A 23,944-nucleotide genomic window follows, 5' to 3' on the forward strand; every position below is an offset into this window, starting at 1 on the left:
ATTGTGCTCAGTTTGGTTCAGCAAATAATTCGTAAAATGCAGCTGCTACAGATGGTCACAATAGTTATATGACTGTAAAATCAAAGACACAGTAAAGTATTTGCGTATTAGTTTCATACTATAAAAAACTGACATTAACCCTGTTCAGCTCAAAAGGTATATCTATAAAACTTTTAAAGAAGAAAAATAATGAAGAACTGACATATGTTAATTACTCCTTGCTCTCCAAAATCGGCTTGTGACACAGCTACTGCATCTTAATTCAGTTAACTTACATGATACTTTTACATTTAATAAAGCAAACCTTGCCAGTAATGCAGTATTTTTGTTTCTTTTAATTACCCTTAAGAAAAAAATAACAGGTAAGTTCCTTCATAGTATTTCAAGCTTCTTTCCTACAGTTACATTTTCCACTAGGAATGCTACCAGCATTTTTCTTTCAAATTAACTGAAAAAATACCTTTACATTTATTAAATGTCAGTATCAAATACAGCTTTTTGTGTTTTTGAGTTACTGAAACTTAAAACAATTTTTCATTTTGCCATATTGAAATTTGTAAACTTGTGTGTATGTGCATTCATTTTTCCTATTACAAAAATAGAAAGATACATGGGCTGTAATTGGAGGATCATGAAAGAATCTGTTGATCTCTATGTACTGTTTGGTTAGGGACGTTTTTCATGTTAAATAACTAACTTGGATTTTTTATTAGATTTCAGCACCACTATCACATTATTTAATACTGCTGGCAAGACTAAAAACACGTTGAAGACTTGTGTATTATTTGCAGCATTTAAAAAACAAATCTGTCTTTTGGTGCTGCCCAGGAGGATTAAGAAGCATAACTACGCAGCAGAATGCGTCTGAGGCTTAATGTACAAGTTAAGGTAAGTTCATCTTTAAGGAGGATGCAAGCTCTAGGGTAAATGATATACACTGCTGTTTGCCAAATTGCTATATAGTGCAGTGACTGAGAGGCCTTGGCTTTGATATCTAGAAGCTTGCTGTGGATACTGTAATGTACCATAGGAGGGTTTAATGTAAAAGTGACAGGAAGGGATGGAAAAAAAGAAGATCAGAACACACAGAGAAAGCTAAAACTATGTAAAGGATATTAAAAATGCCCTTTACTCTACTGGATTGCAGCTCTTTCCACGCTAGGATTGAGATACGATTGGAAAAGCGTGGGAACGCATTCACTGTTCCTTTTTGTACCTCACTTTATTTACGGATAAATCAAGAATTTCAGCCTCCAGCACTTTCATAGCCTTTCATGTTCTATGAACCTTAAATTTTTCATTTTTAACTTTTAAAACAATAAAAAGGCACTGAAGCTTGTTGGCCTGAGCAGAACTTTTCTGATGAAAAAGAAATAAATCACCTAGCTTGGCCCAGAACTCATACTTCGCAACTTCAAACTATTTTCTTTATCTCTTATGCTACTCTGTCAACTGCATGGATCTGGCTCACTTCCAGAATCTGTAAACCTGTGATTCTCAACCAGGGTGTTTTGACATCCTAGGGTGCCTTAAGATCCTTTCAAGGGTGCCATGGACTGCCACACAATGTTAGCACTATTAAGTGTGCAAACATGATTTACAAGGTAAACCCAAAGATTTCAAATAGAATGCTTTTAACACTATAGATTCTTGACCTGCTGTGGTCTTTCTGAGCTCTTTGCAACAGGAAAATGCCTCTATTATTTTTCCATAGTCAAAATATGAGTGAAAAGTAAGAGCTGGCAGTTTTCATGGGTGCCTTGAATCTAACAAGGGGTGTCTTAAGTCTAAAAAGGTTGAGAACCACTGATCTATATGTATCATCTAATTCATTTTAGTAAGAGACTAACTAAACAGCTTATAATGTAATTCAACAATTTCTCAAATCTATTTTATTTATTTCTCAAATCAAAACTTATGTTTGGTGTTTTCCCAATTTTACTTAAAGTGTGAAATTCCTCATTTTTTATCTCACATTTTACAGTACAGAAAATGCCGTCACAGTTGAAAGTTTCATTTTTGGCCTGTGACTTTTTCTCCTGCTGAGAAGAAGCAGTGCATACAAATTTAGATGTTTATATATCTACAGTAGAACTCCCACAAAGAACAACTACACATTTTTAAAGTCATTAAGGCTTATAAATAGCAGAGTTTTCAAGTTTTTCTCTTATGTATGCAGAGTGTGTTATCAGAATGTCTTGTCCCTGTAGGAAGTCTTTATCCAAAGATTATGGTAATTGATAATAAACTCTACTAATAAATAATGATAGTGTTTTGCATTCATATAGCAATACATCCACGGTTCTCAAAGTACTTTTCAAATACTGTTAAACCATATAAATCCCTGACAGGTACAGGAAGTACCAAAACTATTTTTGCCAGTTTACTAAGAAGGAAACTGAGTCAGATTAATTATTTAGTTCCAGGTCACACAGTGAGCCCAAGGCAAAGCCAGAAAGAATGGACAAGAATCTAGTACTCAATTCTACTTATTGTGTAATGTGCCAAACAGAATAGGATAGAGCAAGCTTAGCTTTTCTAATACTGATGAATTACTGTGTAAAAATTATAGTTGTAAAACTTATAATAGACTGAGAACCAGAATTCCAGTCCTCCTAAAGACACTTTGTGTTGTGTAAGCTATGAAAAGGCTGGAACTGCTAGTAGAGGGTTCTTGCTATGTAGGGGAAGAAACATTGATTCTTGGAGGAAGTGTGTGTGTGGGCTGGCTGAGGGCAGTACAAACTGGGGAGAAAGAAGGGCAGAACTGGTTATACTCAAATCTCTATTGGTGCAGGGAGCCTTATGTCAGCATTATAAATTAAGGATGTCCCCATGTAGGCCTGGATCAGAGGAGTGTAATTAGTTTACTGAACCCTATTCCCCACCCCATGCACATTGTTAAGATCAGATATACAATCATGGATTAAGCACACTGGATTGTGCTACAGATCTGCTGTGTAACCAAGAGCAACTTAAAACTCTGTACCTCACTATACCCATTTCAGAGGCCCAGGTACAGACATTACACATAAACCGGTATAGGTGACTGGAAACCAGTCTATACCTGTAACCAAACAGAAATTCAGCATACATAGACTGGTTTAAAAATGGCAGAACGCAGTCTAAGGTAGACCTGGATTGATGTTGTATCAGATTTTATTGAGTTAGGTTAGACTGGTCTTTCGAACTTCTGTACGAGATCCCCTACTGGCTAAAGTTAGGTCACTGTCCACTTGCATCCCAGGCTGCTTTGCAGCTCTCCACTAACCCCTTCTCCCCTAAGGGAAGTGCACTGCTCCAGCCAAGTGGCTAGCCAGCCCCATGCCAGCACAGAATCTCTTCCCAGCCCCGCATCCTGCCTCTGGCCAGATGAGAACCACAAGGGTGGTGGTGGAGGCGAATGGAGGCTTCTCTTGCACAGACCCAGAACAGGCTCTCCTAGCCGCAAGCCAGCACTGAATCTCTCTGCTCCTCCAGCTCCTGCTAGCTCTGAGCTAGAGCCAGATGGGGGTGGGGGACAAGATGGGATGGAGGCTTCTGCTGCATAGACTTGGCATCCAATTGGGGTGGCCCAGTGACTCAGCAGCCAATTGGGATGGCCCAGCAACTCAGCTGCATTGGCAGTGGGGAGCTCGCTGGGAAGTGTGCAGGAATGACTCCAACCTGGTGGCCTTGGTCAGTGCAGGCAGCCTGCATGCCCTGCCACCAAAGAGTGAATGTGTCTTCTGTTGATTTCCAAATTAACCTAGGGTGCCTGTAACTTAGATTGCTTCTGCCTCAGGCTTTTTGAACAGGTGTACTTGGACAAAATGAGTAATATAATGTCACTTACAGAATTAAGTAGCAATATATATTTTAAAAATATCTTACCTGGAGTTTTATGCCCAGCTTTGATACACAGGCTTCCACTGAGGTTTGATAAAGATGCTGACAGGCAAGGTTGATTAGGGTGTGGAACGGTCTCCAGAGAAACAACCAGTTGAACAGTATGAATGGAAATTTTCTGAAAGCAGGAAACAGCCCACCGTAACTTTTCTTGGACAGAAAACTTTTGTCCTTCATCAGCATGTACTACAGGGAGAGGATCCTTTATACAGGAAAAGCTGCATGCTGATGTTTCATCTTTTCTTGGGATAGCGTCGGTTGATGCAGAAGCCTCTTTGCTGGTCTCATTATCATTTGGATTCATGATTTTTTCTAGAAAAGTATTTATTTGATCAAATTTGACAAAACTTAAGTTTGCTTTCAATGGCTTTGATACATCCACATTGATGTCCGCTGTGGAAAAGAATTAAGAAAGGTAAAAACATTTAACAAAAGTTGCCATACTGCGATTATTTTAATACAAAAAATGCCTTTTAATTTTAAATCTAGCAAATACTTAAAGCAATATTTCTTCTAGGATTAATTTATGCCACTGTATCAATAGTAAAACACAAGAAAGCAGCTTTTCCCTAAATAAACTGCCTCTGACAAATCACTAAAATTGTTAAAGAATAGTGATCACTGTTTACGATTTGAAGGAAGGAAACCTAACAAACCTACACTTATTTCCCTGTATTTTTTCAGGCAGCACCATAGACTTCTGAAAACAAAGAGAACTAATCTTAGCATGTGGGAGGGTAAGTATATAAATCCTTGTCCATCACAATGAAATATACTCCTCCTTCCCTTGAGTTTTAATCAAGCAAATATAATGTATATAAACTCTGAAAACCCTCAAGCCGACCATGGACATTTTCACCACATTTAAATAAACAGATAATGTATACATTTTTGTTTTTCTCTCAGTGATCATGTAATAATTCTTAATATATTTTTATGCTTAAATATGAAATACAAAACAAACTTAGATTTCTTTGCTAAAGGACTGGAGGCAGAAGACAGCACACATATAACCTTTTAAAATATAGTTTTCCTTTCTGTAAAATCCTCTTAATAGTTTCTGGTTGGCTTTCCTTTCCTTCCTTTTTTGTGTCCTTGTGTGACAAGGTATTTAGCAGAATTTGCAGATTTGTTGGAGTCTGCCAGGGCCACATTGTGCTATAGCCTCAAACTTGTGACCTATGGGCTGTCAACTGTGTACCTCAGCAACTGTGCCATCCCAGTGCCCTCTGGTTGGCTGAAAATCTCACAGTCCATCATTATGAGGACACTCAAATACTATGGAATGCACTGGTCACAATGAAATTTCTGGTAGTTGTGATGCTGCATTCTAGCAAAATACCAAGAAGATTACTGCACAGCTGCCATGTCGAATTTAGTTAAAAATTATTTCTGTGTTACTAAATGATTCTCACAGCTAGTAGGTGATGGCACTCTGCAGAGATGTCTAGATTTAATTGGTTTTAATTTTTGCTTTAAAATTCAGCTTTCACTCAGTACTAAAGCAAAAGCCTCTTCCTTGGGAGGGGAAAACCTTTTTCACTTTGCTGATGTTTGCAGCTGCAGAACAAAATCTGATCACTTTCATTTATGCATCTAAGCTGTGCAAAATGCTAACAGTAAAAGCAGCACCACTTGAATCCATATTTACAATAAATTCACACTGGAGACAAGGTTTGTTGGAAAGTTCATACAGGTTGATGAACCTTTCCATCAAAACTGGGCCAAGTCTCAAATAATTTTGAAGTAACTACTTGTGCTTTTTACTCAAAACCATGTGAGATTTGTGGTGCAGCCAGATGAACCTGACTCCTCTGCTCTTTAGGCTCAATAGAACTTTCTATTGCAAGTCAAGGGGAAGGTTGAGGGCCTTACACTCTGATCAGGAATGCTTAACATTAATAGAGATGGCAGTGAATCTGAAGCATATGTTGAAGGGCATCCTTGAATGTGGGCCTTAGACATGCATCCTCAAAGTTATTCCACAATGACAAGATATATACTTGCTACTGGCCGGGTCAGACTTCCATGATGTCTATAGGGAGAACGTTCAGAATTTGATACAAATAACATTTTCTAAGAAAAACAGTATTAGTACTTCACTGGCAGGAGTTAGCTTAAAATTAAAGCTGAAGAACCTCTAACTCACCATTTGAAAGAATAACTTTCTGAAAATATTTCCTTTTGTGCTTAAACTTTCCATGTTAAATTGAAAGCTATAGCAAATGCTAGCTGAGACTGGGAAATACTAGAGAGGCACATACAGAAATCAGAAAGATGGGCAGAAGATAAAAAAAATATCACCCTGCCCCCCATCAAAAGAAAAAAGGAAGGGCATGCTATGCCTGTAAGGGGCAGATTTTTAAACATATTTAGGTTCCTAAAGAAACAGATGAAGTGATGTAGTTGTGATGTCTCAGGAATTATGCAAGAGGCAAGATTTTCATGGGTGAAAATTTTTTTTGGATAAACTGCATAGCAGGGATAAAGACAACCTTGCATTATAAAGCTTGTCTACCTTTATCCTGATCATGAAGTTGGTTCAATATAACATATCACCCACGAAAATCCTTGCTTCTCCAATAGGCTAGGTACAGACATTAGACTTTTACTAGTATAAGTGCTAGGAAACCGGTTTAAACCCTTAACAGTACAGATGTTTAGTGCACACAGACAGGTTTAAAAATGCCAGAACCCAGTCTAAGATAGACCTGGATCAATGTGTACTCAAACTTAATCAATTTAGGTTAGATCAAAGAATCAAACTTCTGTACCAGATCCACTAACAATTCATGTTAGTTTGTTGCCTGACAGGATCCCAGGTGCCTTTGCTAGCTCCCCCTTGCAGTGAGGCATGCTACCATTCACCCCATGCTTGGCTGCTCCAGCTGAGCACCCAGCCAGCCCTACCCCTGGGCTCTCAGGGTGCCTATACAGTATGCAGCTAGGCTGCTCCAATGTGATGTAATTACAGTGCATCAGAGCAGACTCGATTAATTGAGTCTGCTGGGGCATGGTAATTACTGCGCTCCAGCAGATTCCAGTGTCATGTGTTGAAAAATGGCACTTTAACTAAAGTTCAATTGATGAGCTTTAGTTAAATCACCCCCACCACGATTTTTCAGTGCGGGGATGATGATACACGTGATGCTCTGGGCACTTTATTTGGAGTGGCAGAGCCGCTCTAATTTAAGTGCCTGCCTTCCCCCCTCCCCCTGCCCCCTCCCCCTCCAACTCCTGGAGTATGTGTATAAATGCCCTCACAGAGCCAAGTTAGCACAGTGGCTGATGATAACAGGGGGGGAGGGAAGAAGGGTTGCTGAGCCATGCCCCGGTACCCAGTTGGGCTCCTTTGGTTGTGCTTGCTTGCGAGGGGCATGGGGGTACTTGGGTGGGTGTGTGGGATCCCACCCAGCACCTATGCCCTACACAAGTGGGTGCAACCCTAGGGAGCATGACTGAGCTGCAAAGGACGGGCCAGCTGCTTGCAGCTGACAGATGCTTGTGGCTGATGATGACAGAGGAGGGGGAGGGAGGTGTGCTCCCTCATACCCAGCAGCCAATTGGGTGGCCAGGCCTGCGCTTGGCAGTCTCCGGCAGCCTGGCAAGCCCACTTGTAGGCATGCCGGAGTGCCCCCCAACCTGCTAGCCACGGCCAATGCATGCAGCTTGCATGCCCCCCCCAAAGGGCAAATATGTATTTTGTTCACCCCAAAATAACCTACGCCACTTGCAGAATACTGCATAAGCTGACTGATTCTGCCTTGGGCTTTTTGGATGTCTGCACTTAGCCATAAAGAAGCTAGTGGGCACTTAGTGGGATTTTCTAGTGCACTGAGATGTCTAACTTCCCTTGAAATCAATGGATCTTAGAAGCCCAGGTGCTTCTGAAAAACCCATAAGGTACCTACCTATTTTTTAGGTATGTAAATATATCTAAAAATCTGGTCTTAACACTCAATCTTTACAAAATTCATCATTCCACCCCCTTCATTATGCAGAGGGAGAATGACAAATCAGGTTACAGCCTCATGTGTCAAGAGCCCCCCAAGCAATGAGAGAAAAGACAGAAAGAGACGTTCTAAGTAAATAAACACATTTTTTTAAAAAGTGTAAAAATGTGTGTGTAATAATTTCCAAAACACCTGAGTAACTCTTCCCACTGGGATTTGGATTCATAAACCATTAAGGCAGTTCTGAATTTTTTAACCTATTAGATCAGCTTTATGCATATACATAATGGCTCTATAGGATGAAATTAAAATATGTTCTTTGTACAACTCTGTAAGTAAACATTAAATGTAAATGGCAAGGAGTACCCTCATTTATATTTTATATATATATATATTTTTTTTTTTTACTTTTTACTTTCTTTTTCAATATCACATTTGATGTAATTCTTAATGCTAGTATCATATTTTATAGGCATAAAGTATAAATGTGCTATAATACTTATCTTGAACACAAGTGACACACTAAAAACCTAGCATGAAGTGCATAAGAGAGCCCTAAGGAACAGATGAGGAATTGTCCAACAATGCTCTGTTGGGTTTTTTAAGATAAAGACAAAAGTGCTGATTAGGCCAACTAGGACTGAGGTGCACTGACAGCACTGGGTAGGGAAACTTGCACAGCACCTATTTCAGTATGTCTGTACTTAACCACTTAGGCTAGGGACTGATATTCAAAAAGCCAGAGCCTGAATTGATTCAATCTTCGCTGTTTAGTCTAACCTGCCTAGGTTGAACCAGTTGGTAACAGGTTCAACATCAACAGGACAAACCTTCTCTCTGGACTGAGGAACTGTAAGTACATGCCTGCAGTTGCTCAGGTCAGGAGCCAAGGGGTGCTAAAGCATGCCCTTGGCTGCAGGGAAGCTGTGTTGGGAGGGGCATGGCCAGTCCAGGCTGAACTGACCAGGGAGGGGTTTAATTCCCCCCTCTCTATCCCAGCAGCAGGGACCCGAGCTGGGTCTGCCAGACGCTCCCCCCTGCGGGCAGCAGTGAGGCACCATGGCTCCTAAGGCAGAAAGGGGCAGGGTGGAGGTTTAGTCTCCCCTCTACACCTATTGGCAGCTGGGTCTGACTGCTGTTGTTGCCACACTTGCTCCTAGTGGCAGAATAAGTCCCCTGCTGTCCCCTCTGCTGGATGCTGGAAGTAGGAGAAAACCCCTGTCCCTGCCCCGCTCTCTGAAGGGGCTCTGTCTGGCCATGCCCCCACGCCACTGCTACAGCGGGAGGGGGCAGGGCCCTTATTAGGGGAAACAGCCCCTGTCATAATGTCAGGAAGTGCGAGCCCCTTCCCGGCAGGGATGCTGTGCTTCAGGGCAGTAGAGCTGTGGCAGGCTGCATGCGGCAGCACCAGTATCCAGAGCGGGCCGGAGCTCTACATAGTCCCCCACTGCTGCCACGCTCTGCAGCAGGTCTGCCGGCCCAACAGCAGAGCCCCTGCCAGGAAGAGGCTCATACTTGGGGAACGGGCACAGGGCTACTGCTCCAGCCGTAGTTGCTCCCTCCTTGCTGCTCCAGTGGTAGGGTAGGGGCAGGACCAGATGCTGCCTGCAGGACCTCGGGGGGCGGGCAGGGAGTGGGGTTACCCCCTGTTCTGCCCCCAGGGCACTGCAGCCAGGTCTACCTGGCCTGGCTGCAGCAAGAGCTGCAGGCACCGCTTGGTCTGAGCAGTGGCGGCAGTATGTGCTTGGGGCCAGGCCCCTCCCAGCAGGAGGGCCTTATTCTACTGGATGGTGCCTTGAGTGCAGACTGAGTGGTGGCTGTGGCTGGGCTGGGCAGAGCTGGCTGCGGTGCACCAGAGTGGGAAGTAATTCAGTTCCTGCCCTCCCCACCCCCTGCAAGGCCCTGCAGGCAGCATCTAGCCCTGCCCCTGCCGCCACCTGGATGCTAGAGCGGCAAGTGGGAGTGACTGTGACTGGGGCAACAGCTCCCATGCCTGCTTCCCCAAGCGCCAACCTCTTCCTAGTGGGGACTGTGCTACAGGACTGGCAGAGCTGCTCTGGAGCATGGTGGCGCTGGGGGGGCTTGCAGGACTTTGGCCTGCTCCGGACACTGGTACTGCTGTGTGCAGCCCCCCACAGTTCTGTTGTCCTGCAGCATATCACCTTCTCTGGGATGGGGCTCATGCTCCCCAACATTACGACAGGGGCTGCTGACCCCAACAAGGGCCTTGCCCACTCCCACTGTGGAAGTGGGGTGGGGGCATGACTAGATAGGGCCCCTTGGAGGGGGGGCAGGGATGGGGGCCTATTCTGCCGCGGGAAGTGAGTGAGACAGTGATGGTGGGCAGACCCAGCTGCCAGTGGGGGTAGAGGGGAAACTAATCCTCCTTCCTCGCCCCCTCTGCCTCAGGGGCCATGGTGCCCCACTGCTGCAGCAATGAGCGGGGAGTGCCTGGCAGACTTGGCTCGGTTCCCTGCTGGTGGGATAGACAGAGGGGAATTAAACCCCTCTCTGGCCAGACCCCCTGCCCCTGCCTGTCCCTGCTCTGGCTGGGGAGCAGAGGGGTGGGGCCAGCCTGGCTGGGCTGGAACAGAGCCCCAGCCCAGGGAGAGTATGCTGGGATGCTGGGGGAGTCTGGTTTAATTAAACCAGGAAAGGGTCTGGGACAGACACTGCATAAACCGGTTTGAGCCAAATCAATTAAGTTCAATACTACATTCAGCCAGGTTTATCTCAAAATGGTTTCAGCCATTTCGAAACTGGTATAAGTGTCCGCACACTTAAAAAGGTGGTGGGGGTGCTTGAACTAAAGCTCATAGAATGAGCTTTAGTTCAAGTGCCCCTGCTGCCATTTTTAAGCAAGAGAACACTGATACAGGAGACACGGCAGTGCTTTAATTAGAGCAGCTCTCAGAACCACTCTAATTAAAGCATCACCCTCTTCCACCCCTGGAGCACGTGTAAAAGTGCCCTTACTTTCATAAGTACTGAATTAATCCAAAAAAAAAAATAGTGTTAGAAATGTAGTTCTAAAAATGTAGTGCTAGAACACAGGAGCAACACAAAACAGGCTATGTGGATAGCTTAACTGTTTTTCACATCATGTGTCACACAGCAAACGTGTTGTCATGCTTGCTAATCTGACAAAGTTTTATAGTTGGTTATTATTATTCAGTGAATCAGACCTTAAAGAAACTGGTGGCAGCCAGGAGAATAACTGTAGAAAATTTAACATTGGAGCTTTCATTGCAAATATTTTAACAACCTCATAATGACAGAGATTATTTTTACAACTAGGAAAAGATTATGCAACAGGATTCTTTGGCATTGTAAGTAAAATAAATAAATAAATAAATTGAGCAACCCATGTATTTAGCCTTTACTCTGTTTTACATTTTGTCCTTAGCACTGCAAAAGTAATATTAACATCTGCTAAAAGAAAAACACAGTTAAAGTGATAGATACATTATAGCTCTCAGCAGAAATCAGTGACATCATAAAGGGGGCAAACTACAGTGACAGGTAAAGATAGGTGAAGTTTTCAAGCAGTTCCTTAAAACTTCACAATGGGTAAAGGGCCACTAAAAGCTCTGGATCCCTCGAGGAGGGAATTCCCAAAGTACAAGAACTGAGTAAAACAGCTGAAGACCACCTTCTGAGGATGACTTCACCAACTTAGGAATGGAGGCAAGCCACATGTCATGGGCAAGACTACAATGGGTCACGCAGCAGAGACTGCAGGCAGCATGCTACCTCAGGCAGGGACACACAGGCTACAGTAATCAAGATAGCTCTTCAAAACTGTCTAAATTCACCAGAACTAGGATGGTGCAAAGGTGTCTAAAAAGTCACCTCTGGATCCACGAACTACAAGATCTCTGCTTCATCCCTGTTCATCTGCTTCAGATGCAGTACAGAATTTCATAGATTCAAAACAGAATAGAAACACCCTTGGTGTTTTGAGGAGTCTCACTGCTAATAAACGATTGAGGGATCCTTATTATGCCAACAGATTGTGATCAAGGAAAATATATGCAAATTAGACACACTTAGGTAAAACTGCACTAGAAGATACAGAAAAAACACTTTTTTGTCCAGTAGGAAATGCAGCTGAATTAATCTGCTTGTCTGTCTGCTGCACTTTTCTCTCTGTTCCTTTACCACATATATCTTTAGATTACCAAGTAAATCCACGGCTGTCAATTATTAGTTTCTAATCACCCTTCACAACTTTCTGAACAGCTACTAGGAAACAGAATGATTAAATGACTATTGAGTTAAAAGGAGATTAGACAAATATAAATAAATTACACTTATTATATGCTCCCACCACACCAGGAGATGACTTAACAGTGTAAGGAAAAGAATCGCATTGCAGTAATGAAATCAGAGAGGGAGTTCAGGTCCCAGAGGTGATTCTATGGAGTTTATGTTAATGCACACCTTGTGGGGGACCAAAAATCAACTGGAATAGTTTCCTGAAAACTGTTTCCAGCTATTTTCTCATTTAAAATGTTCCAACTTCACTTGACCCATTAGTCATCATATTACTTACATTTATTATGTATTTTGAAATCTATTACAAAAAAACCAATGGATTCAATATGGCCTGTTGTAACAAAATCATAACATCTATAAAAGAAAACCTATAATCAGCTTTCTGAAATTTCTGTCTGAAACAATTTCTTCCTCTGTCATTTTATTACTAAAGTATGACAAAACTATCTTTAGGTACAGACTTACAGTATTGTGAATATCTCCCCTCTTTCTACACAGGTACACTGTAATGGCGTCTTTGTATTCTGAGTTAGGGAGAGCCACGTAATTCAAAATGAGTAGATCCATGGGTGATTATTGATAAAATAATCCTAGTGAGTGGAATGAAAGGTTCTATATGCTCATGTAACAATTTGATAATATACTACTACGGGTACTCCTCACTTAATGTCATCCTGGTTAACGTTGTTTCTTTATTACGTCGCTGATCTATTAGAGAACATACTGGTTTAAAGTTGCGTAATGTTCATTATAACATTGCTTGGCCGCCACCTGCTAGTAGGTAACTACTGTGACGTAACTGGATTTGTTTTAACATTATTTCACTTAAAGTTGCATTTTTCAAGAACGTAATGACATTAAATGTGGAGTAGCTGTACTTGACCAAGTCAGAATTCTTCTGCTGATAATTATTTCACGCATATTTTTGGATCAGTTTTCTCAAAAGTATTTCCAATAGAGAATAAGCCCTGGCTCAAGGCAGGTTCATCCCTGACTAAACCATCCTAGTCAAGTGTTTGGCCAGCCTGCTCTTAAAAATGTACAGGAATGGAGATTCCACAAGTTCTTTGGCACTATGTTCCAATGCTTGACCACCCTCAGAAAGTTATTCACTATAGACATACTCTAACAAGCCTGAAAAATAAGTCTGGATCTGATCTTGGGGAACTTCTGAACCTGATGTTGACAGGAGACATCTGTAGAAAGGCTGAAATCCCAAATTAAAACTAAAAACGATCACACCAAGGGAGGTTCCCTCCCACTTTGGTAGTTAGAATTTTCACTAGCCCCATCAGGGAACTAATGATTTTGATTATTATTAATCATCATTACAGGACTGCTCTGACCATTCTCTAGGGCAAGCACAGTTTAGTGAAGCCATCATGGGATTGGGCATGAGTCACAGAATCTAGTCCAACAGTGTATCCTGCAAGAGGTTGGACTAAATGACCCATGAGGTCCCTTTCAAATCTATCTTTTAATCTGCTTTTGGTATATATGAAATATAAATAGAACTTAAAACTAAAAATATCTGTATTACCTCTTACTCTTCTGACCATATGTATGTATGTTGTAGCATGTTCATCCAACAACTAAGGAGTTGAACACAACACACTTTAACTCAGAATAGTTATGTATTTGACTTGTAGTTGTCACCATTACAAAGCCTATAGATATGGCACAGTTATATCAGAGATACTTCACATGTCTCTTTACACTCACGTTTCTTTACACTTAGAAAGAGAAATACAAAGGTTCAAAGTCTATTCTGCCTACTAGGTATCTAATATTTAACAATTGCTCACATAGGAAAAACACATCACCTCCAGAAGGCAATCCCACTCAGCTGTGATGAAGCATATAGCTCTCCCATTCTCTCACTAGGCAGAGTCCTATGTGTCCTTTGTGTTGGGAACCACCTCACTTAAACATCTTCTTGGATCAGTATTTCTGACTGACAGCAGCACTGACGTCAGTGAAAAGTAAAGCACAGAGTGAAGAGTAGGAAGGGCTACCCACCTTTTGCCTAGTAGCCTTGTGGACAGGATCTAGGAGACTTATGTCATTACACCCCACTTACATTATTCTGGCCCTTAGTCCCAATTTTATTTAGGCATTTTATCTAATGACCACTGAATATAATACACATACTAGGCCTGTGTGAAGTGGCTAATATTCGCCTGAGATTCAGATTTGGCCAATTTGGGGAACAGTGATTCGATTTGGTGATTTGAATCACTGGCCCAAATCTGATTCAGAGATTCAGTCACTGCCAAATCAGCTGAATCTCCGAATCAGGCAGGCCCCATCCCCCACCCGCTCTCTCAGTCCTGTCAGTGGCTGCCCTACCTGGCCCCAGCTCCCTGCTCTTAAAAAAAAAAAAGCCAAAAAAAGCCCTGGGTTCACTGGCTGCTGCCAAGCGGGGAGGGGGGGGGTGAGGGGGAGTGATCCCTGATGCTTCCCACTGTGTGGGGGGCTCTGCCATGAGCCCTCCCGACCCCTGCCCACTCTCCCAGCTCCCCCTCCCCCATGGCTGCCCTGCCTGGCCCCAGAGTTCCTGGCTCTTTAAAAGCAAAAAACCAAAAAACCCCAGATTCGCCGGCTGCTGCCAGGCTGGGAGCGATCCCCACTGCTCCCCACGGCCCTGCGTTGTGTAGATTCAAAGGCTAAGTGGAACCTAGAAGTCAGGTCTCCCAGTCCCTGGGTAAATACCCTAACCACTTAGCTCCTGGGCAAAACATTGGAGGTCCTCTTCCATCTTCTCTCACCCAGCCACATTCTTTACACAACCGTTGCTGTTTTGCCATCAAAACAATTTGGCACTATAAGGAATTTTTACTTCCCAGGTAGAATTGGATTGCAACAGAATTTAGATGGAGACATGGAGGCAGCTGTTCTATTTATTTCTGAAAATGCACAGGACCTTTTCAAACCCAAATAAAGGTATAAAAGGAATGTAGATAATAGCAGGGTTGCGGCTCCTACATATGACGGAATAGAACGTAGATATCTAGACACCACATAACAGACATGGAAACATCTTGCAGCTGAACTTAAGTGTCTAAGCTCCCAATGAAGGCAATGGGTTTGATATTAGGAGGTGCCTTATTTGAAAATATTAATAGATTTTTTTTCACAATTTATACATTACCTGCATTGTGCTAAGCATTCTATGCTCAATTGGTTAATCAGAAGAGAAACTTCATAACAAAACAGAATAACCTCATAGGTACAGGATCTTTTAATAGAGAAAAGAAACAGAGAAGAAAATACGTGTTTTGCTGAGAATTTACTTTCTTGGTCTTTTCACGTCTTATAATTGAAAACAGGTTTTTCCTACCCTCCCAGAGGAATGGAAGATGCCCAAACCTTTTGCCCAAACTAATATCTGTTTGGAACTAGTAAAGAGACCTAGACCTAATTGCACAATTCTCAGATGTCACAGTTAATGATGAAGTAGGTTCTTGCTTATAAAAGCTTATACTTCTCTGGACCAGATAGTTCCACCCTGCCCTATCTTCTGCTTGACTTCAGACTAATACAGCTGTGTGCTAATGGTAAACTCAGTGACAGAAGACAACACTGGCTTATCTAGGCAGAACAAAGATTTTGGCCACTCACCCATAATACAGGGGGATACCCATTAATAAGTTTAGATATGAAGGGAAACTTCTTTCAAAAAGGGATGAAAAGACTGGATAAAAAAGAAAAGAGGAGAAGGTATGGAAAAATTTCCAGGGAGAACTATGGAAAAAATATGATTGGAGAGGAGAAAAGTAAATGATGAGATGGAGATTGGACAAACCTAAATGAACAGGTTTATGCATTTGGACCTTCACTTCTTTGCCCAGATAGATCTTATATAAGCCTTGGTTCAGATGATCAACTTGGATTCTAGGAAGCCCCATTTTACTAGGGGTGCCTGTGATCTAAAGAACCTAATCATGAAAGTTTGCTTAGATACGCTGGTGGCAGCAGTATTTTTTTAAACATGTATTGTGCTGGAAACAACACAAGAAGCATTCTCCTCCACTCTGTCCACAGGAGTCAAATACTTAGATTGTGTGTTGGGTTTTGGCACCATGGGAGACTTGGAAGTCTCATTCATGGTGAAGAACAAGCTTTTTTAGGAAAATACTTCAAAGACTTTTTAGGAAAGTTTTCAAAGACTTGGGAAGAAGCAGGTTCTATTCTTATAGGTTCTCTCATGACATTTCTGAGAAGGCCTTGGGGCTACCACAGATATTAAATGAGAGTCATTTCCTGAAACCAAAAAAAAAGCATTTTTATGCCTATCTGAAGCAAAGACATTTCAGACAAGAGAAACACATTTTCAACACAGGTTTTATTCTCCATTCTACTGCAAATTGATCAGATTTTCAGAATGGAAAAACTAGGATGGTTCATGGATGCATAGGGAAGCTTTTGGTGAAGAGAGCCTCTATATTCCTTTTTGCCAGGATACATTGTGGGGCACATCTGAGAGGAGATGGAGTCTAGGAGAGCTGGTTGTACCTTAGAGAGACTTATATGGAGGGTGCAAGTGCATACAATCCTGGTACAAAACAAGGACAGCACGTGTAGCAAGACAGCGGCCTACCTAATCAATACATTCTTGAATGAATTAAAACTCAAAAAGGATTTTTACAAAAAGTGGAAATTTGGCCATGTTACTAAGGATAAGGGTATAGCATGGACATACAGAAAGAAAATTAGGAACACAATGTCATGAATTGAGATGCAGCTAGCAAGGGACATAAGAGGCAACAAAAAGTTTTCTGTAAGCATCCTACAAGTATGTTAGAACTAAGAGAAAGAACAAGAAAAGTGTAGGTTCATTAGGGAATGGGGAGGGCAATCTAGTAAAGGATGTGTTGAAGGCTGAATTATTTTACTTCAGTCTTCATGAACAAGGTCACCTCTTAGATGATAAGAACAGCTGGTGGCATACTAAGGGGAAGACATAATCAGCCTAGAGTAGGGAAGAACAGTTTAGAGATTACTTAGAGAAACTGGATGTTTTCAGGTTTGCAGGACTGTGGATATGATGCATCTTAGAACAGTCAACAAGGTATTAGCTGAAGTAATTGCAGAGCCACTGAATATTCTCTTTGAGAATTTGTGGAGGTTGGGTGAGGTCCCAGATGACTGGAAAAGGGCGAATATAGTGTCCATTTTAAAAAGAAGGGCAGAAGAACGGTTCAGGAAATCACAGACCAGTCAGTTGGACCTCAATAGCCAGAAAAATTATGAATCACATCATCAAGAATTCTACTTCTAAGCACCTAGAGAATAGCAACAAGATCATGAACAGCCAATATTGATTCATCACAAACAAGTCATGCTTGAGCAATCTGATTTTATTTTATGATAAGATGATGGGCTTTGTAGATGAGAGAACAGTGTACTATACCTTGACTTTAGTCAGGCTTTTGACACCATTTTACAAGGTATTCTCATTAGTAGGGTAACAATACAATCTACATGCAAGTACTATAAGGTGGACACATAACTTATTGGATTAGTGTGCTTTAAGGGTGTGTGTAGACGAAACGGGGGTTTACTTTGCCCTAAATTGAAGTGGTGGGTTTTTAAAAACACCACTTCAATTTAGGGCGAAGTAAACCCCTGTATTGTGTACACCCATGTCTTACCTGCCTCTCTGGCAGTGGGGAGGGGAGGGTAAGCTGCCAGCAGTTGGAGAGGTCCCTGGGCTATGAGAGGGAGGAGGAGGGGCTGGTGCTTCCCTCCATAGCAGTGGCGTCCCCCACTCCAGACGGCCCTGGTGGGCACTGCAGCCATGGAGAGAAGCACCGGGTCCCCGCACAGCTGATGCAGGCAGGCAGGGTCTGGCAGGGGGAGGGGGGAGAGTCAGGCTTGCTGTTTTTTTTTTTTTTTTTTTGCTTTTGTGGGTCCTCCCTGCTAGAAGCCAGGGAGCACTTGAGCAGCCCTCTCTTCCCTTCCGCAGTACTGAGCTGAAGGGGTGTGGACAGGTCCGGGCAGGATGCTCTGATTAGGGAAGGGTTCCCACTCTTTGTTGATAACAGAGCATTTATCAGCTCTGTTATCAGCATTTACCACCCCAAAAGTCTCTCATTATTTCAAGCTCTTCTTAAATAAATTTTTCCAAGGAAGGAATGGAGGGACATTACCAGCAACCCATTGATTAGCTCCAAAAAGCCCTAAGCTGGCACTGTCCTGTCTGTCTTTCTTCTGTCTCCCACAGCACTGACCATAGCCAGCATGTGGGAGACAGAAGAATTATGCTAGCTAATGCTGATAGGTGTCTGTGTAAGGCAGAGTGGAGGGAGAAATCCCTGCTTCTGCAAGGAGTGGGGAGTAGGAGGAAGACAGGCAGATGCTGCTGTGTATGCAGTTTCTACTGGAGCTCCAGCCAGGGAGCAGAGGGGAGGGGCCAGCCTGGCTGGTCTGGAGCAGAGAGCAGAGCCTTGTCCAGGGTTGCAAAGCAACTGGGATGCTGGAGGACTCTGATTTAACTTAAACCAGGAAGGGGTCTGGGACAGACATTGCATAAAATGGTTTGAGTCAAATCAGTTAAGTCTGATACTACATTCAACCAGGTTTAGCTCAAACCAGTTTTAGGCATTTTCAAACTCGTATATGTGCACTGAACATCAGTTTGAGATAAACCATGTTGAATGTAGTATCAGACTTAACTGATTTGGCTCAAATGGTTTATGCAATATATGTCACAGACCCCTTGCTGGTTTAAGTTAAATCAGATTCTCTGTGGCAGGGCACTGTTGGTGTCTGCCATTTTAAGGGCTGAGCCAAGCAGCCAGCAGGTGCTTGATTGCGGTGGCCATTTTAGATCTCTGGCCGCCTATATAAGCAGAGCAGTTTGCTGCTGGCAGGCCAGGACAAACATCACCTGGCTGCAGGCTACACCTGGAGGTAAGGGCAGGAGCTTAAGGGGATGGTTTGGAGGCTCCTGGTCCTGGGCATGACCTAAAACTGCACCTTGCCAGGAGTGGGTGGCCTGGTGGGGCTCCCATTGGTGCAGGAGTCCCTAGGAAATATCAGGCCAGTTACCACGCTAGTGAAAGGCAGGTCGGGGCGCCTTAATAATCCCAGCTCCCACAACTGGGTGGGTTACCCTGTAGTTGGGCCAAGAAGGCGGGCCCAGGTTAGAGAGGGGCTAGAGGCTCAGAAACCTGACTTAAAACACCCTCGACTGGTCAATGCCGGGGCCAGGACCAGAAAGGTCAAAAGGGCTAGGGGTCCACCATGAGGAATGCCCAGAGCTGAGGGCCTGGGGTTTCCGACTGGCCTTGGAGGCGAGGCCAGGGCCCGTGTGGCCAAAGGTCCCATAGGGGCCACACCCAAGAGAGGGAAGAACTCAGGGAGTTAGGCAGCACAGAATGAGGGTGGAGTAGGCCGCCTGATTGGAGGGATCTAGTTGGGGTCTTGATTGAAGGATTCTGGAGCCCAGTGTAGGGCTGGTGATGCTATAGGAACTGTGGATGCCATCTGCAAGGCTTGGGCTTCAGTGTATGGGAGGAACGGAGCTGCAGATAGTGCCCCCTGGCATTGGGGCAAGAAATGGGCAGACTCCCGCCTAATTAATATCCTAATGATATATCATCAAGGTATGGCAGGAAAGGAGGTGCCCATAGAAACAGGTGGGCAGGCCAATGTCAGATAGGCCCTGAGGAAGCCCCCTATTACACTCCCCCAGCATCCCAGCATGCTCTCTGGGCTGGGCAGGGTTCTCTGCCCCACAGTAGGGCTGGCCCCTCCTTTCTGCTCCCTGGCTGTAGCTCCGGCAGAGACTTACAGGCACAGCAGGGTCTGCCTGGCTTTCTCCTGCTCTCCCACTCCCCTCACCATTCCCTGCTAAGCAGGGATCCACTATCCCCTCTGCTGTACACAGACATGCAGCATTAGCTAGCAGATCACATGCTGGCTATGGTCTGTGCTGTGGCACATAGGGCTTTTTGGAGCTAATCAACAGCTCAGCTGGTAGTGTCCCTCTGTTCCTTCTTTGGTTAAGAGGAGTTTGAACTAATGAGAAAGGCTGTTTGTTTTCTAATGGGGTGATAAACGCGATAACAGAGCTGATAAATGTTCTGCTATCAAGGAGAGGGGGCACTCCTCCTGAATCCTGCTGGGGCCTGGCCACACCCACCTCAGCTCAGCCCTGCAGAGGGGAAAGAAGGGCTCTACTGCCACCCAGCTTTTAGCCTGAGCCACTGCAGGCATGTGCCTGCATTTCTGGGATGTCTGTCCAGTTAAAAGGTGATTTAGCCTAGGCAGGTTAGACTAACCTACAGAGATTGAATCAATTCAGGCTCAGGCTTTTTGAATGTCTGTCCCTAGCCCTAAGCAGAAGCGTGGACACTGTTCCAACGTGTTGGAATTCCAGCACATCAGAGCATGGCAATTATCATGCTCCAACAGCCTCCTGCGTCTCCAATATCAAGGTCCCCACGCTTTAAAATGGTAGCGGGGGCACTTGAACTAAAGCTTGCCAAATGAGCTTTAGTTTAAGTGCCCCTGCCACCATTTTTAAGTGCAAGGATACTGATACATGAGACACTCTGGCACTTTAATTAGAGCAGCTCTCAGAGCCACTCTAATTAAAGCATTGCCCCTCCCCCACCTCTGGCACATCATATACTTTACAAAGCCATGACTTTAGTGAAGTTTAACACCTTTGGCTTCTAATGATCAAGTAATCCCTGAATCTACCATTTTACAAGACTCAACATAACATAGGTTAAGATGTAAAATGGTAAAAATAAAAAACCAAAGGAAACTTGTAGGCATAAAGGAACAAAGAAACCTGTAGATGTATGTTCCTAACTGCCAGCTACTTTTTGACCTGATAAAGAATGCCCTACATTTGAAAGCTTGTCTGACTTTATTCTAACCATGCAGTTGGCTCAAAAGATATCACCCCTAATACATCCTTTGAAAAATGGTTCTATGGCCAGCTACAATGGGTCTCGGAGGAAAAACAGATAAGAAAAGTATTGGTATCCTTATTTTACAGATGGGAAAATTGAAAAGCAAAGGCACTGTTGTTCTCAGCAGGGCTAATTAGATTAAGAGAAATGCTGCACTAACACACCTGAGAGAGTTTGTTCAGAGCTGGATCGCGTATCTCACAACACTATGTTGTGATAAGAACATATACCCAAAGAAGGTCAGTGTTATGTACTCAGAAATAACAGAGTGCCTTATGGCTAAAGCACAGCATTGACAGTCACAGGTTCTAGGTTCATTTCCTGGCCTTTCCACAAATTTGCAAAATGAAAAAAATTCAAAGGGAGGAGGCAGAGGCAAGAGGACAGCAAAACACAGAAGTAGATCTTAAAAGTACACAAATGCTGCCAAAGGATGAGAAGGGGCAGGGAAAATTTTCAAAATTGTATAAATGATTTAAAAACCTGAGTACTATTATTCAAAACTGACTTAAGCACTTTGGAGTTTAAAGCCAACAGACTTTCAATTAAACCTAGATGCTTGAATACACAAGTCATTTCAGTACTTTGCTAAAAAATGCTCTTCATATATCCACATCCAAATAAGTCTCTGAATTCCATAAAAAATAATATGTGCTAAAAAATGAATATGTACACGTTGTTACATCTATCTGGAATATTTCTGTTTGTCATCTTAATCAAATAAATGTCATTTCATGGCTAAAGTGTCAGTGGTTCAAAAACGTGTTTGTGAAGAACAATGAAAAAAACTGCCAGAGCTAAAACCTTCTTTGCAAATGACCCTGAGTTAATTAGAAAAGTCTGCACCCTTGCCAGTTCCCCTTCTCACGTGTCAGTTCTCATTAAATCAAAAAATTCTCATTTCAAAGTTAACAAACACCATGGTTAACAAAACTGTTAAACTGGGATCAAGTGGGCACATTCCTAGGTTTATATATGATGTCATGCTAAGCAGCCCACAGCTGAACTTGCAAGAAGTATGAATGAATTTTCAATATATTAAATATCTGATCTAATGCTAATTTTCTCTCTATAGGCTAACTGTGCTGGGAACAGGTGGCCCTGCTTTCAATTATGGAGGGCTAGCATGCCAGTGTGAGGCCTGGATTAGTTCACCTTCTCACAGGGAATTTGCCTCGGTTGGGAATGGATTTATTATGGCTTCACACATGGAATGGAGCTCATGTCAGCTGAGGGCAGTGACACATCATATGATTCAAATTAACCTGCTGTGGACTGTTCCGCAGGGCAGATATTGTGTATTAAAATGACGACATTTTAAAACAGCTTGAAAGAAACCAGGATTGCCGAAATGCAATGGTTCTAATTTGTTCCAACTAATCTATCACCTGCTGGAGATATTATTCTAGTGTGTTTTTGGTAGCTGCTATTTTCCAGGTTTCTCCAAATCACTGACCTTGCTAATGGATACAGTTGTTGCTTTTGGAGGTAAAAAAAAAAAAAAATCCTCCAAAGTGAGGGCCTTAGTGGGCTGTTTGTTTGTTTTTATGTACAAGCAGTCACAGTATTCATCACATCATACAAACAATGTAAGGGCAGGATACAAACAGACCAAAAAATGATTTTGACCTTTGTTTCATCACTCAGCAGAGGGACTAAATGATAGTTCTTAATTCGATTGGATAAAGTGTTCTATAGAAAATTATCCCAAATGGCAAAAAAATAAAAAAGCTTAATAATTTCATACTTAAACTAACATCTTTCCAAGAAAATGTTAAGGAAAGAGGATTTTGGCACAGAAAATTTGTATTTTGCTTACATTTGTACTTTTAGGGCAAATTATAAGACAAGTTATACTTTATAAATTACTCAGACTTTTCTAACATTACTTACAGGAAAAATATGTTGAAATACAGCTTATGACCCAATAAAAGACATCTGATTTTTTCTAGCTTTAAAGTAGGACATAATAGGGAAAGATAACAAAATATTGTACTAATTAAACAAAGTGGTCATCTTTTTCGTTGTTGGTTAAGGAGATTCGACATCAAAAGTAACTAACAGTGTGGCTGTATCTACATGTGAAGAAATAAATATACTAGATTTAATATGAAAGAGATGGTTGTGCATCTTAACGTAGCAGAAGTTAAAAAATTTGTAACTAATTAGTTACTGTAAAAAGGAAAAGAACTGTTCTTTAGTTCATGTTTTGGGAGTAAAGTTAAGGTCTGTTCCCAAAGGCTCAGTGATGAATGCTTATTCCTCTTAGGATCCTATTACCTAAAATCTGGAAGAAATATTATTTTTCTTTAGTTGCCAAAAATGTACAAAATAATCAACTCATGTGGCAAGAAGTGCATTAATGTATCTTGTTATTCCCATTTAATTAGTGGTTTTCAAGTCTAGCTACTTGCTGTAGTTTTTTGATCTTTAAGTTAATAGAGAGTGACAATCTGGCTTCCTGTGTGGTGAAAGAATACAATTTTTCTAGGGAACAACATCTACTTATCTACTTTAGCTGACAAACTGTTTACAGTAAGTATCATTTTATCTAAAATAGCAAATACTGGGAATCATGCACAGACTGTTTGTTAACAGCTGTAGTTTGCATCACAAAACAGAGGCATGAATGGTTATCTAAGCTGGAAAGCAAATCTCACCTTTCCAAAAATATATTTCTAAGGAAAAATGATCTATTGATTAAAAACATGTAAGTGTTTGATCTGCTGTAGAACTATATACAGTTATCATTGTAAGAGCAATATTCAGGTTTCTTTTGGCATTTACACAACTTGATGAATGTGCTGACAAGCAGATCGGCTGTTTGAAATGACTGCCATCTATTTCACTTGTATATACGTCTACTAATTAGAAAACAGATACATAAAAATGGAC

The 23,944-nt window shown here is 42.3% G+C and overlaps 1 protein-coding gene and 1 long non-coding RNA gene across 3 annotated transcripts in view; one reads left to right on the forward strand and one right to left on the reverse strand.

Moving 5' to 3' along the window:
- The window catches only part of VPS13B (vacuolar protein sorting 13 homolog B), an 877,527-nt gene that overhangs the window by 149,163 nt on the left and 704,420 nt on the right, over positions 1-23,944 (reverse strand). For both annotated transcript variants that reach the window (XM_059723846.1, XM_006263597.4), the window contains one exon: positions 3,874-4,281. In XM_059723846.1, the coding sequence (XP_059579829.1) occupies positions 3,874-4,281 (408 nt within the window). The remainder of the gene's footprint in view (positions 1-3,873; positions 4,282-23,944) is intronic.
- On the forward strand, positions 719-23,849 carry LOC109285201 (uncharacterized). The gene is made up of 3 exons (XR_002092861.2): positions 719-888; positions 4,573-4,625; positions 22,125-23,849. It is a non-coding gene; the product is annotated as an uncharacterized LOC109285201 (long non-coding RNA).

The sequence above is a fragment of the Alligator mississippiensis genome, chromosome 3 (assembly GCF_030867095.1).
Source record: "Alligator mississippiensis isolate rAllMis1 chromosome 3, rAllMis1, whole genome shotgun sequence".
Taxonomy (NCBI): Eukaryota; Metazoa; Chordata; order Crocodylia; family Alligatoridae; genus Alligator; species Alligator mississippiensis.